Source organism: Cryptotermes secundus, unplaced genomic scaffold (assembly GCF_002891405.2).
Source record: "Cryptotermes secundus unplaced genomic scaffold, Csec_1.0 scaffold556, whole genome shotgun sequence".
Classification (NCBI taxonomy): domain Eukaryota; kingdom Metazoa; phylum Arthropoda; class Insecta; order Blattodea; family Kalotermitidae; genus Cryptotermes; species Cryptotermes secundus.
Genome location: NW_019725847.1, coordinates 311,693 through 325,006, shown reverse-complemented (window position 1 = coordinate 325,006; position 13,314 = coordinate 311,693). Strand labels below are relative to the sequence as shown.

Genomic DNA, 13,314 nt, shown 5'->3' with positions numbered 1-13,314 from the left:
AATTTCAAAGGCTCCTTTAAAAATTATGATTATACATTTTTGAAACTTGTGAAAGAAATCTTCACTAGAATTCATACTCTTCTATGAAATTATGGAACTACATGACTAATTTCCACACTATACAGGATTTATCACAACTCAACGGCAAAACTTCAGGAACGAACTCCTCATATAGAGAGAAGAAAGAGAGTTTATGACAATATGGGTCTGGAAATGCATATTATAATTACAGAGTAGTAGTTGTGTCTGCACGCCGCTGAAAAGAATTGGCAGAGGAAATTGCAGTAATCAGAGGTGACATCATGATAATCATAGAGCTGTCCTCCCAGTGAAAGGCCGAGCCACAGATAGAAAGCACTCATGTCGCCAATTCTCTTCAGTGGCATGCAGAGACAATTACTATTCTGTTAATTATATGCATTTCCGGACCCATGTTGTCATATACATTTTCTCTTCTCTCTACACGAGGAGTCCGTTCCTTAAGTTTTGCCATTGAGTTGTGATACACCCTGTATACTCCAAATTATCAATTGTAATGAAGGGATAAAGACACTTGAATAATTGAAAAATATCGAGCTCAGATATCAGGAGAATGTTGAATGTGAAGCTATGCCTATAACAGGCTGTGGAGGCTCATAGAGTTGTGCGATGTTGAGGTTCCCACATTTTGCTAGACGATTGCCTCACAGATGGCTATGAGGCTGGTAGCCTTAAATGATGGCCACCCTTTACCTCCAGGAAGATTCCTGGTACTCATTTCTGTTAGAGGCTGAGTCGAACCCAGGGCCATAGTGTGGCTGGAAGGATCAGGTCAATTGAACAATTGAATGACCTCATCAGGAATCAGACCCATGACCTTCCAGCTTGAATTGTTGAATGTAGGCATATTAAAATGTCCATATAGCACCTGATCTGTTTAACTGCCTTGTAAACCATAAGACTTATAGAAGAAGTGCATTGAGCATAAACTGTGCATTTAATTTTTTTGCACAGATTTACACAAAATATTGTCAGATGTTAAGTGACTAGACAGTGGGTTTGGAATGGTAACAGGATTTACTGGACTCTTAAAACTTGTAACTACACTTAACTATAATAGTTTCATGGATCTACATACTTAACAAATTGCTACAGGACACTAAGAGCGGGAGCACACCAGGGGAAATGGCAACTGCAATGCAACCACAATTTCCGGGAATTGTTATCAGCCTGAGTTGGACACATGTTAGTGAATGGAGCAGCGCAGACTGAAGAAACAGCAATGCAGTTTTCTCAATTTGCACTGCTCCATTCAGTAACATGTTCAACTCAGGCTGATAACAATTCTTGGAAATTGCGGTTGCGTTTCGGTTGCCAGTTTCGTTGGTGTGCCCTTGCCCTAAGTCTTCTCCATCTGCTGTTTTTTCACTATGCGTTGCTTGGTAATGGCTCCCAGTGCTGCAGATTCCTCAGCTTCTGTGCTCAGCGGCTCCTGTCCTCACTGGCAGGTGACTGTATCACAACAACTCTTCATGGCCATAACCCCTGGCCATTGTCTGCCTACTAGTCATGTCTGTCCACCAATGGCTTGTACTGACAGCCTGCAGACCTATTCACAATCTCAACTCGTTCTTGGTTTAATTTCTTCAGATATAGCTCATGCATGGACCCAACACAGAACACTGCTTCCCACAATTCCTCTACTGTTGCATGAGTAAAAGTCACCATGGTTACATGTTGCTTACTGGCTGCTGCATAGCAATGGACCTCTGTTAAACTGTGTCATCATATGTTTATGGTGCTGTAACCTAGCAACGGGCATTTTCTATGCTTAAGCTATTCAGGCTTTCCGTGGACATGCTACAATACTCTTCACTTAAATACATATTTAGTAAGTCACACTTGAGCGGCCTCCGTAGTCTAGAGGTAACGTTCCCACCTCATGACTCGTAGTACATGGGTTCAAAAACCTGGCGGAGGTCGTCAAATTTTTAAGGGTGGAAAAATTCAGGGAACAAGTCCTCCGGGAGGGACTTTAAGCCATGTGTCCCATGTCGTAGCTTTACGGCACGTAAAAGAACCTCATATCTCCAAAGGAGGTCACTGAGCCAAATTAAAGGACGTTTCCCGCCCAACAGTAGTCTCTAATGCCTCTGATAGATGGGGGAAGCATTATAGACACCACCAAGCCAGTGGAGGCGAACTCGCTGGCTCAGCGGGACTGATGGTACGCACCAATATCGGTAGGGTATAGAGACTGGTAGAATATCATAGAGGGAAGCACAATGGACCAATACTGGTCTAAGTGCATGGGGAAACCCACCCTCTCCAATAACTAACTAACTAACTAACTAACTAAGTTACACTTGAGGTATGCACAGATATGCCTGTAGGTCTTCAGGTAAAGTTGTCATTAAAACTGTTTAATGTGAATACACATCAAAAGATGCACAGATATGCTGCAAACTGTGCAATCCTTGTACACATAATCAGGAGTACACTGTATGCTGAAATTCTTTAGAAGTGATCGATTTGATCAAAAAATGCCATAAGAGTATATAATTTTTGTCATTTTCCATTAAACTGTTCCCATGTCAAACCAATTCCATTTACTAGAGATAACTTAAGAATAGGTTTCACTCTACAAGTTTGTGATTGGAAATACTCTCCATTACAGAGGAATTTCCAAATAATCCTTGTTATATTTGAATAGGTATTACTAGGGTATACTTACATCTTGCTTCAGTGAAACAAGATACGTTTCCTTCTCTTTAACCTGATGCTGCAGATTCATCAGTTCTGATTCATAACTCACCAGTCTATTCTCTAGAGCACTCACCTGAAGAGCAGAGGACCAGAACATGATTACATGATTCAATGGAACAAAAGGAAACATCAGACTTGAAGCACTATTTCAAAGGATGCTTGCTCTCCTTTAATTAGAATTTTTGTCTTTTTGCTTCCTAACTACAAATCTGAGATTAAAAAATATGATCCTACAATTTTACTTCTTGCTTGTATGGGTAGGAAACTTGAAGATCTGATAGTAAAGGTAAAAGAACATAGACTTAAGATGGGGTTTTTGACTACCCCAGTGAACGTTGGCTTCTCAAGAATAATGTACCGTGAAGTTGGTAAGTAATCTCCAGTGCAATAAAAGAAACATATTATGGCAAAAACAAAGGAAGATGGTGTGAATTTTATGTAATCATTTAACATTAATGCTGTCAGGATACATGCTGTGATAATATTTATATTTATATTATATTATATAGTATTTATATAAGTATCAGTATATGGCTAGTATGAGATATATTAATATTACATTTACTCAGGTGAGGAACCCCTCCAACATGTTTTAGTGAGGGAAATACACAGAGTATTTTAATGGATAAAACCCTCCCCCTCTGCCTTGATGCACCATTCAGTTTTCGTTGCTGACTGCACAGAAATTAATTTCAAGTCTGTACCTTTGAATGCATAGGTACCAACATCTGAACTGGTATGTAATTTATGAATAATCAAAGTCAAAGTTATGTTATGATGGATGGTCAGTCGGCCAGTCTCTCTTGTTGTCAAGCACCTATTTGGCACTCAAGATCAGATTTCTTTTCTGGCTGACAGTTGTGAGTTTGTTGATTATGTATAACAATTCTGTCACTGGAACAACTACCCTTCCGTACTAGGTATAAGCTATATTTGGAGAGCTGTGATAGTCGATGACTGTCAGTGGAAGCAGGTAAAGTTATTTTTGGATGAACTAGCGTGACTTTCTTACCTTTTGTCCAATGGGTTTGAAGAGGCGGTCATAAAACGCTTGATGGGTATGAATTGTAGTACAAATTTGTGATTTGTGGGGTGTTTTAGAGTGGAAAAGAGATGGAAAGTCAACATACTTGAATAGCTGGAACATAAACTGAAGAATGTCTGTAGAAGGAGGAGAAGCTTGATGTTCTTGCATTTATATATACGTGAATTATTCAATCAGCTCTGGGAACAGTCTGCCAAGACTAATTTTGGACCAGAGATTGACATGGTAGAAGCAGCTAGAAAAAGTGGCAAACAGAGTGTACGGAGCATTTTGCACCTGTATGGGGACTGAAAACAAAAGTGCTATATTGGATATATGAGGCATATCCATAAAATAAGTTCCATTTGCAAATACTGTCATTGCAGTGCTGTGGTCATGATGGTGCACATGTGTACAAGAGTGCGTTGGTCCTTTGGGAAGGCATGGATGCCATTTGTATACAATCGAACCATGTTTACACATTGTCCTGTGTGTTTACAATGTTCAAGAAAATTGAGAAGCCTGCCACATGTGAAATGTGGTCTACATGGGACGGTCTAGGGTCAAATACAAATATCGGTAGGACCAAATTTGCTAAATTTTAGAGGCTGACCTGTTTCAGTATAACTGGACCCATGATGATGACTCCAACAGCAGCAACTGAGGCCCTACTGGGACTTCATCCAATACATGCGAAGATGGATGCCTAGGCATGGGTGGAAATTTACAAAGTTGCAAATTACAGTGGAGGCCTGAATCCATATGATGTGAGCATGCTCACGTCTTGGGACATGAAGAGGAATTCATCCTGCAGATGCAGGCTGATATGTCTATAACAAACCATCCATGATCAGATTTCTTGACAAAAGTAAATGGGCAAGTGGTTTTTGGCCTCATGGAAATAGGGGACTGATCTGCTTCACAGATTGGTGCAAGATGAATGAAAGCATTGGTGCTGGGTGAAGAGTCATGGCACAGAGAACAAGCTGAACTTCAGCCTGGACAGCATACTGTGGTATGTATATGCCATTAAGGCATGTGCAACAGAGGGAGAGAGTGAAGACTATCTTTATTCTGTCAGACAGTCAAGTTACAATCAAAACAGTTGATAGTTACTACACCAACTTCAAATTGGCTGATCATAACAGGGTATAACTAATGTGGGTGCCAGGTCATAGGGGAATTGAAAGGAATTAGAGTCCTAATTAGTAACAAAATCTTGAGATAAACATCAATTAATAGAACTTGAACTGGCATGTGGTATCTTGGAGAAAGCTGCCAAGCAGGCTATCAGGCACTTGATGGACAGAAACCACCAAAAATATTGAAAGTCTGTACCTGGGGAAAAAATGTGCAGGGCTTTCTTTGGGAATCCTCTACAATGAGATCTAAGGAACTACTGGAACTAAAAAAGAACTAGTTAAGATATTTGGAAGGACATTGTCACTCTAAAGGATATCTATCAAACTGAGGCAGGTAAATAGTCCCACCTGTGAAATGTGGCACAACAAAGACAAAAAAGCCTTATGCATCCTTTGTGGCTGTGATGCTTCAACTGGATTATGATTTCGTCACTTTGGATCAAATTTGATGAAGCCAAGTGACTGAAGAGGACCAGGTAAGTAAAGGCTTCATTTTAAATGCAGAACTGCTAGAGGTGTGGTCTTAGAAAGATGATGCACAATAGATCATTGATGGTCATGGTGTAAGGGCTGTTGACTGCCACACATTTAATCCAATCTAATCTACTTGTAGTATGAGCTGATTATCCCTTACCTTGTTCCTTTCTTGATCGATAAGATTTTGCAAACTGCTGTGCTCATGTTCAGCCAACAATTTTTCTTTCTCTACTTCTCTTAACTTATTATGAAAATGCTGACCTGCAACACAATTTATGACAATCTAGTACAATAATAAATGTCAGTCAACATGTAAAATAAATGATCTAAAAAGTGTATAATGATGAGCTTCATAATTTATACTCTTCACCAAACATTCTTCATGTGAGAAAATCAGGGCAGATGAGCTGTACATGGCATGTAATGCACATGGGAGGTATGTGGAAGTAATAACAAATCTTAGTTGCAAAACTGTAAGGAAGGACACTACACAGGGGGATGGATGTGTGGATGGAAGGAATAGGGTGTGAGGGTGTTGACTGGAATCATTTGGCTCAGTACAGACTCCTGTGGGAGCTCTTGTAAACATAGGTTTCATAAAAGTTGGAGAATTTATAGACCAGCTGAGTGACTACTAGATTCTCAAGGACTCTGCTCCCTGGAGCTAGTAGCTACATACAAAATACACACTANAAGACTGCTTTCTTCACACTAAAACCTGTTTACAGATCACTCCAAGCAAGACTTCAATGTAACAAAGCTGTGGATCCTGATATGGAGAATGCAGTGCAGTTAAAGCTGAATAATAGGCTGATGTCTTCTCAGTAAGTTAACAGTACAGACAAATGGTTTGTGTCATCATTCTACTGCATATTTACTCTGCTTAAGAGCCAATTCTTTTTCCATTATTTAATGTGCATAATTTTACCTCTACATGTACATGAAAATGAACTTTAACCTTCAAACATTTTCATTCTATCAATTTTGCTGTATGAAGACTTCACTTATCCCCATTGCAGACATAGAGTGAAAGCTTTCAGCTTTACAAAGAGCTTTCATATAACATTTCAATCCATTCAGTACCACTAAATAAGCTTTTACTCTACTTATATCATAATTTTTCTACATATTTAAAGAACAAAAATTATATTAAAAATAAAAGTATTTAGTACTAACAATAATGAGTGAAATAAATTGTGGCAAACAATAGTACTTACATTTTTGTTGCCAGTCTTTAAGTAAGAGACTTCTCCTCTTCATTCGTAACTCAAGGAATGTTGCCAAGTCCTTAATTAGCATGTCTGTGCTTGGATCAGTCATGTCAAGGCAAGGAAATGGAGGTCCCAAACTGCATATAAAACAAGCTGAATATAACATTAACATGAACTTCCCCAGTTAAGTATTAAAGCAAGTATCAGTAAAATGACCTTTTGGTTGCTGAAGACAAATTCACAAATTTCTCCATCTTAAAATGTCAGTCAAGTATACAAGATACCTGTCTACAGTACTCATATTAACTATTAGCTTTCTAAGAGAATCATAGTAATTTTCTCAAATCTGTGGATATCTGATGTATTGTTCCAATGTACCCAACTTCCCAAACATGTTTTTAATATAAAATCTTTCATCACTATATGGCTTAGTCCATCATAATTGACAGATAATCTTGTGTTGGATTTAAGGTTCTCATAGAAGTGACTATGAGAAATACTATGTAATGCTATGTAGTCCAGCAGAAGTCTACCCACATTTTCGAGACAAGGACTGTCTCCATCTTCAGGGGCAAAGAGTAAGCTAAGCAAGGAATCAGCCCTGCTTGCCACCTGCTTCTTGCTTGGCTTACTTTTTGACCATAGAGATAGAAGCAGTGCATTCCTCCAAAACATTGGTGGACTTCTACTGAACTACATTGAATTACCCTGAGAAGACAGTACTCCTCCAATTATATTATTTCACTTCATTCACAAATTAGTGCCAGAAATATGATTCCTAATAATGTATTAATTACCTTTGTCTGTTAGGTGACACAATTAGGAAAACAACATTAAACCGTGCAGATGAATAAAACGAAATTTAGTTTGTTACAATAATAACTGCTGGTTATCTGACAACCAAGCATCCAGAATTCTCTACCAACCAGCAAATATTTCAAAGAAAATTTTCCACTTTCTTACTATTATTCAAAAACAAATTACCAATGTGCATGTGATCATCGGCTTTGCAGTAGTTTTTCCATTAACNTGTCAAAAATTAAGATTTAAAATTCAAAATTCAGTTCCCTGTAGCCAGTTACGTTATTATCACTTGTTTAGAAAGTTCGTGAAAAATAAACTTCACTCATCACATTGACTGCCCTTTCACTTTTTGAAGGTCTTGTCGTTCTTCGGCGTCCTCTGATGTGGGATCTGTTACGTTCCTTGTCGTGATGGCTAGCCATCACTTAACTTTAACATTCGTACTAGCAGTGTTGCCCATTGTCCTTCCTTATGCAGATGCCATTGCAGCAGAGGTTAGCTGAATTTATGATAGCATTATAGTACGAGCATTCAAAATCTTTTGTCCATCAATCTGTAGTGTCACCTAAGACTGCCACCCAAGAAATAAAGCAACAATATATAATTTTGACTTTGTATTGGGTTTCTATCAGAGTTTTCCTTACACAACCATCACACTTCATTCCCCATACATGCTGTACAACAGGGAGTATGTTGATTATTCAATCACCAAGAACATATTTGTAGTATATTACACAGCTATAGCACACTTAAACAATGCATAAAAACTACAGCATCTCATGCTTTTGTAAGGCAGCCAGTTATGTCAATAATGGGCATTTCATTGAACCCACCTATACACAAGGCCAATGTCCACCTCAGGAATTTGAGATCCCCCATAGCCATTTTCCTCCATCATCTGCAAAGCCTGTTTGAAGATCTGAAATTTGGAAAACAAAATAGCTTATCTGCACACATATTAATTATACTTATAAAATATTTTAAAATTGCTAGTTAATTTTCAACAGCTAGTGAATATTGAAACAGATTTGCAATGTTAGCAGTTTAAATTCTGGCGTTTCCAAGATGAAAATAATGAAACAACAATCCTTAGTACTGATTTCATTACTCAGTTCAGGAATATCCACATCTGAAGTGGATAGCCAGCTACAATCATGAGACCCTAGTTTTAAAGTCCAGCAAAATTTGTGAAATGTACGGATATAATTACTGCAAAGACCAAAAACCCAGTAATTCTGAGTAAATACTATTTTGTGATCCAAATAATGATACACCTAAGAAGTTCAAGAATGTAAAAACTCAAGAACGAAATATTTGATTTACTATTAGATGCAACAGTGTTCATTTTGTACAACTATCCATGGTTTAAAATCTTCCATAAACCAAATATAGTATACCATACCCAACACAACTTACATGATTAGCTTTTCTCCTGCCTGGAGCCAATCCAAAATCCAACTTTATGGCTGGAGGTTGTGACACTTGAACTTCTTGTGTCATTTCTGCAAATTTCATTACATGCTGCAAAACACAATAGGTTAAGAGATGAATTATGAGAATTCACTAAAATAATCACTGAGGAGTGCTCACTTATATCAGTGCAAACATACCTACCATTAAATGTAGAAGTAAAGTTATTTTTGTGAGTAAGCAGCATTCTATAAATTCAATGATAGTTGCACTCCGTCTACTCAACCAACATAACAAATGGACCATTCTATCATCTCTGATTCTGGCTGGTTATTTAAAAATGCTTCCCAGATGGGCAGGGTGTCTAAATGCAATCTTAGAGAACAAGACATATGCACAACTCATTTATAATCCCACTGACTACCACCATGTAATGGCAAGGAACTCAAACTACAGGCATATCAACTGTGGGAACATCCCACATATCATGCTATTTCTACAACGCTCACTATTCAACTCACTTTTCACCATCACGCACGCTAACCAATCAAATTGCCTTCAATGTTCACATTTATTCAGCACTTGCTGCTAGCCTGCATCCATATCATTACGCATGCTAGCCAATCAGCGCTCAGAAAATTTTCGCTCCTCCATCACGCTTTGTATAAAAAGGCGCAGCTCCAACCCAGCAGCAGCAGTCTTCAAGCAGTCTACAAACAGCACACTTTGTCGCCAGCGCTCGGTCTTCAGAGGCATCGGCACTTCGCTGCGCCAGGCATGACTGCCTCGGCTGTCCAGCGTCACATCCAACTCACTGGGCAACTCGGCCTCCTCGATTCGCCGGCGGTCGTGCCCGACTCACTGGGCAACTGGCATGGCTACCACCTCTCCACTCCTGCGACTGTGCTCCACAAGCAAACATTTTCCATTAACCAGGCAGCTCCCGGCAACTGCCGCACTGCGGCTAGGCAACCAACTCAGCTGCCGCAACAGCATTAGTCCACGCACCGCAACCAACATCTCTCTCTACCGCCATACATAGCGCTACTTCACCGGCCAAACATCCCAGCAGCCAATGTTCCTTTTCAGGACCTACAAACTTTTCCGAAGAAGTGGGTTGTCTCCGGAGTAATGACAAAAAAACCCCCACACAACCAACAAAAATATTAGTATAAAGTATTATGGTATTATTTGCAGATGACACAGTATTATAGTAACTGACACTAATAAGTTAAACTTTGAAATAAATCTTAATCAAACTTTCAAAGATATAAATACATGGTTTAATGCTAATTTGCTTACCTTGAATTTTAATAAGACTCAATATGTCGAGTTTCGACCTATGAATTATTATAATATCACTACTCAAATTAACTATGATCAGATAAAATTAACAAATGTGACTGAGACAAAATATCTGGGATTAATTATTGATGATATTCTTTTGTGGAAACGGCATATTGATTATGTTGTTAATAAAATTTCCATTGCATGTTATGCATTGAGACATATAAAATATATTGTCCCCTTAAATATATTAAAGTTAAGCTAAATATACTGTCCCTTTAGATAAGTTAAAGCTAATTTATTGTGCTCATATACATTCTATCATAAGTCATGGTATAATTTTTTGGGGTGGCTCTTCTTGTGTTAACAAAGTTTTTATATTGCAAAAGAAAGTTATCAGAATTATAACAAATTCTAGACCAAGAGAGTCTTGTAGGGACATTTTTAAGAATTTGGAAATGACGACGTTCTACTCTCAGTACATATATTCATTACTTTTATACACAATTAATAATAAACATTTATTTAATTTTAACAATGAGATTCACAAATGCAAAACTAGAGCCCACAATGAGATTCACAAATACAAAATTAGAGCCCACAAGAAGTTATATTTACCTGCAGTTAACCTAACAAAATACAATAAAGGTACATACATATCATGTATGAAAGTATTCAATCATCTTCCTCAAACAATAAAAATGTTGGCTACTGATGAGAGAAGTTTTAAATCTGCATTGAAAAGGTTTTTATATCATCATTCTTTTTATTACATGAATGAATATTACCAACATAATTGGTCATAAGTAGGGCCCGGATTTTTATGACCTAAAAACTATAAATATATGCATGCACTTATGACCCAAAATTATGTCAAATATGACCTAAAAAGTGTAAAATATGACCTTAAATATTAAATGGGACATAAAATTTCACAATTTTAATTACAACTTTTACTAGAGTTTAAGAATAAAGATGATGAATATATGATAGTAGGTCCTACTTACCAAATTAGCCCTATTATGTCTCTGAAGGAAAGAAAACTGATGGAATTTCGACATTTCGTACTGGATTAAACCATTCATTGTTTTCTTTTTAATACTGATATTTGCGTTCATATTTTAGACAAACACTGGTGCACATGGTATGAACACTAACTTAACTCTGTTATCTAAAAACACCATTTAAAAGAACACAAGCTATTCACGTCTCAATTTTCACTGAGTTATTCACGTCTCAATTTTCACTGTTACAATTGCAATTTATAACTACATGCATTTTCAAATTTTCAAATTTGAAAGATCGCCGATTATCACTAAGGATAGTTTTGTATTTGGAAAAACTTCGTTCCACATCACATGATGTGACAGGAGCATATTTGAAGAATGTCAAGTCGTTTGGTGACAGTTCTGTATCATCTTCGAATGTTGCTAGTTTACCGGAAAGTATATCTGCAATCTTGCATAATGTTGAATAACCAGCATTCCGATGAAGAACACTTTCTATTTTGGTTTTAATCCTGTCACTTATTTCACCACGAGTTCGGTTTAGTTCATTCTCAATGCTCTTTACAGTGTCCAACGCGTCACAGAGTTCAGTCCCTACAAATTCCAGGCGAGTTATTGCACCTGAAATTGAACAGAAGTTTGACTTTATGTATGCCAGATTTTGTGCTAGAGTGGTAGAGAATAAGTCCTTGACAGCTTTAATTGATGTTGACTCACTGCTGTCAAAGCCATTAAACATTTTCTCAATGGCTGTGTAATTTTCACAATAATATGCCACAGCATCCAACCATGTACCCCACCGTGTGACGACAGGCTGTGGAGGAAGTGGCAGTAGAGGAGCTTCTTGTTTAAATTTCTGCACTCGAAGAGGGGCCTTGATGAATATTTTCTTTCCGTTTGAAACTAGCCTATCTACATCAGGAAAATGTCCTCGAACTTCTTCAGCCACTCTATGCAATGCATGAGCGAGGCAAGTAATATGGACCATTTTCGGGTAGAGGATTCGAAGTCCTTTGGCAGCCTTCTTCATGTATGGAGCGGCATCTGTTACTAGGAGAAGGACATTATTTCGCTGTATTCCATTTGGCCACAACAACTTCATGGAATTATCAAATAGGACAGCTATAGTCGAATGATTTGCTCTTTCGAGAACTTCACAGTCAAGAAGAAATCTCTCTCCAGGTTGATCTTGTTTCAGGGTCCCAACTATAACATTCGCAATATACCGCCCATCTACGTCAGAAGTCTCGTCCAAGGAAACCCATAACTTGTTGTCAGCAACAGATGTTCGAATCTTATTTAACATATCTTCATAACATGTAGAGAGATAATTCTTTCTTAACGTCGATTCACTTGGGATAGGATGACTAGTGTATGTCTCCAAAAATTGTCTGAAGTGCTGATTATGCAATTTCTCTAATGGAATATTCGAAGATACCATCCACTGACACAAATCCTTCGAAAATTCCGACCCATTGTTCGTTGAAGAAGAAGAAGAAGATGAAGAAGAAGAAGAAGAAGAAGAATTAGTGGAACTGTTTTTAAACAACAAACTTTGTCTGCTATCCTTTGTAGATAATCTGCTTAAACATTTACCATGTTTAAAAGTTTTACAATGCTGCTGCACAGTAAATCGCTTTTCTGCCGTAACTTTCACGCCACACAACTTACAATAAAATATCTTGCCATCGGTACTAAACACTTTTTCACCAAACTCCTGTACAAAACTACGCAACTTTGCGCTCCTTGAACTACATGTACTCACTTTAGGCATTGTAAAGTCAAACTGAAGTCTTATAACGCCCTCCACATATATAAATAGAATACTTCTAAGCCCTCCAAGAAAGAATGGGATGTATATACCTTATAGTAAGACGGAGTACAATAGGAGAATACCCGTTACACTTGCCTCCCTCCTGCCTCGACTGGGAAAGGCCGGCTTGCCAGGTCATAAATGCTGCATTTCACAAATTTTCGCTTTTGTAACTGCAAGTACAGTCCAGTAAAAAATATGGTTTTTAATACGAACTTCATGTACTTGAACTCTATTCCACATTGAAGCAACAGTCCAGCGTGAAATTTATTTGTAATACTAAACATTATGGAGCCGAAATTTTACATAATATCAAAGAATTCTTTCTAAAATGACAAAAATATGACCTTATTTCAAAATTATGCCAAAATATGCTGTAAAACCAATAAAACTC

At 37.8% G+C, this 13,314-nt stretch overlaps 1 protein-coding gene across 1 annotated transcript in view; it reads right to left on the bottom strand.

Moving 5' to 3' along the window:
- The window catches only part of LOC111863741 (kinesin-like protein KIF23), a 39,192-nt gene that overhangs the window by 12,443 nt on the left and 13,435 nt on the right, over positions 1-13,314 (bottom strand). The window contains exons 7-11 of the mRNA XM_023850327.2: positions 8,820-8,924; positions 8,237-8,322; positions 6,606-6,736; positions 5,546-5,649; positions 2,714-2,818 (exon numbers count right to left, since the gene is read on the bottom strand). Coding sequence (XP_023706095.1) covers positions 2,714-2,818; positions 5,546-5,649; positions 6,606-6,736; positions 8,237-8,322; positions 8,820-8,924 — 531 coding nt within the window. The remainder of the gene's footprint in view (positions 1-2,713; positions 2,819-5,545; positions 5,650-6,605; positions 6,737-8,236; positions 8,323-8,819; positions 8,925-13,314) is intronic.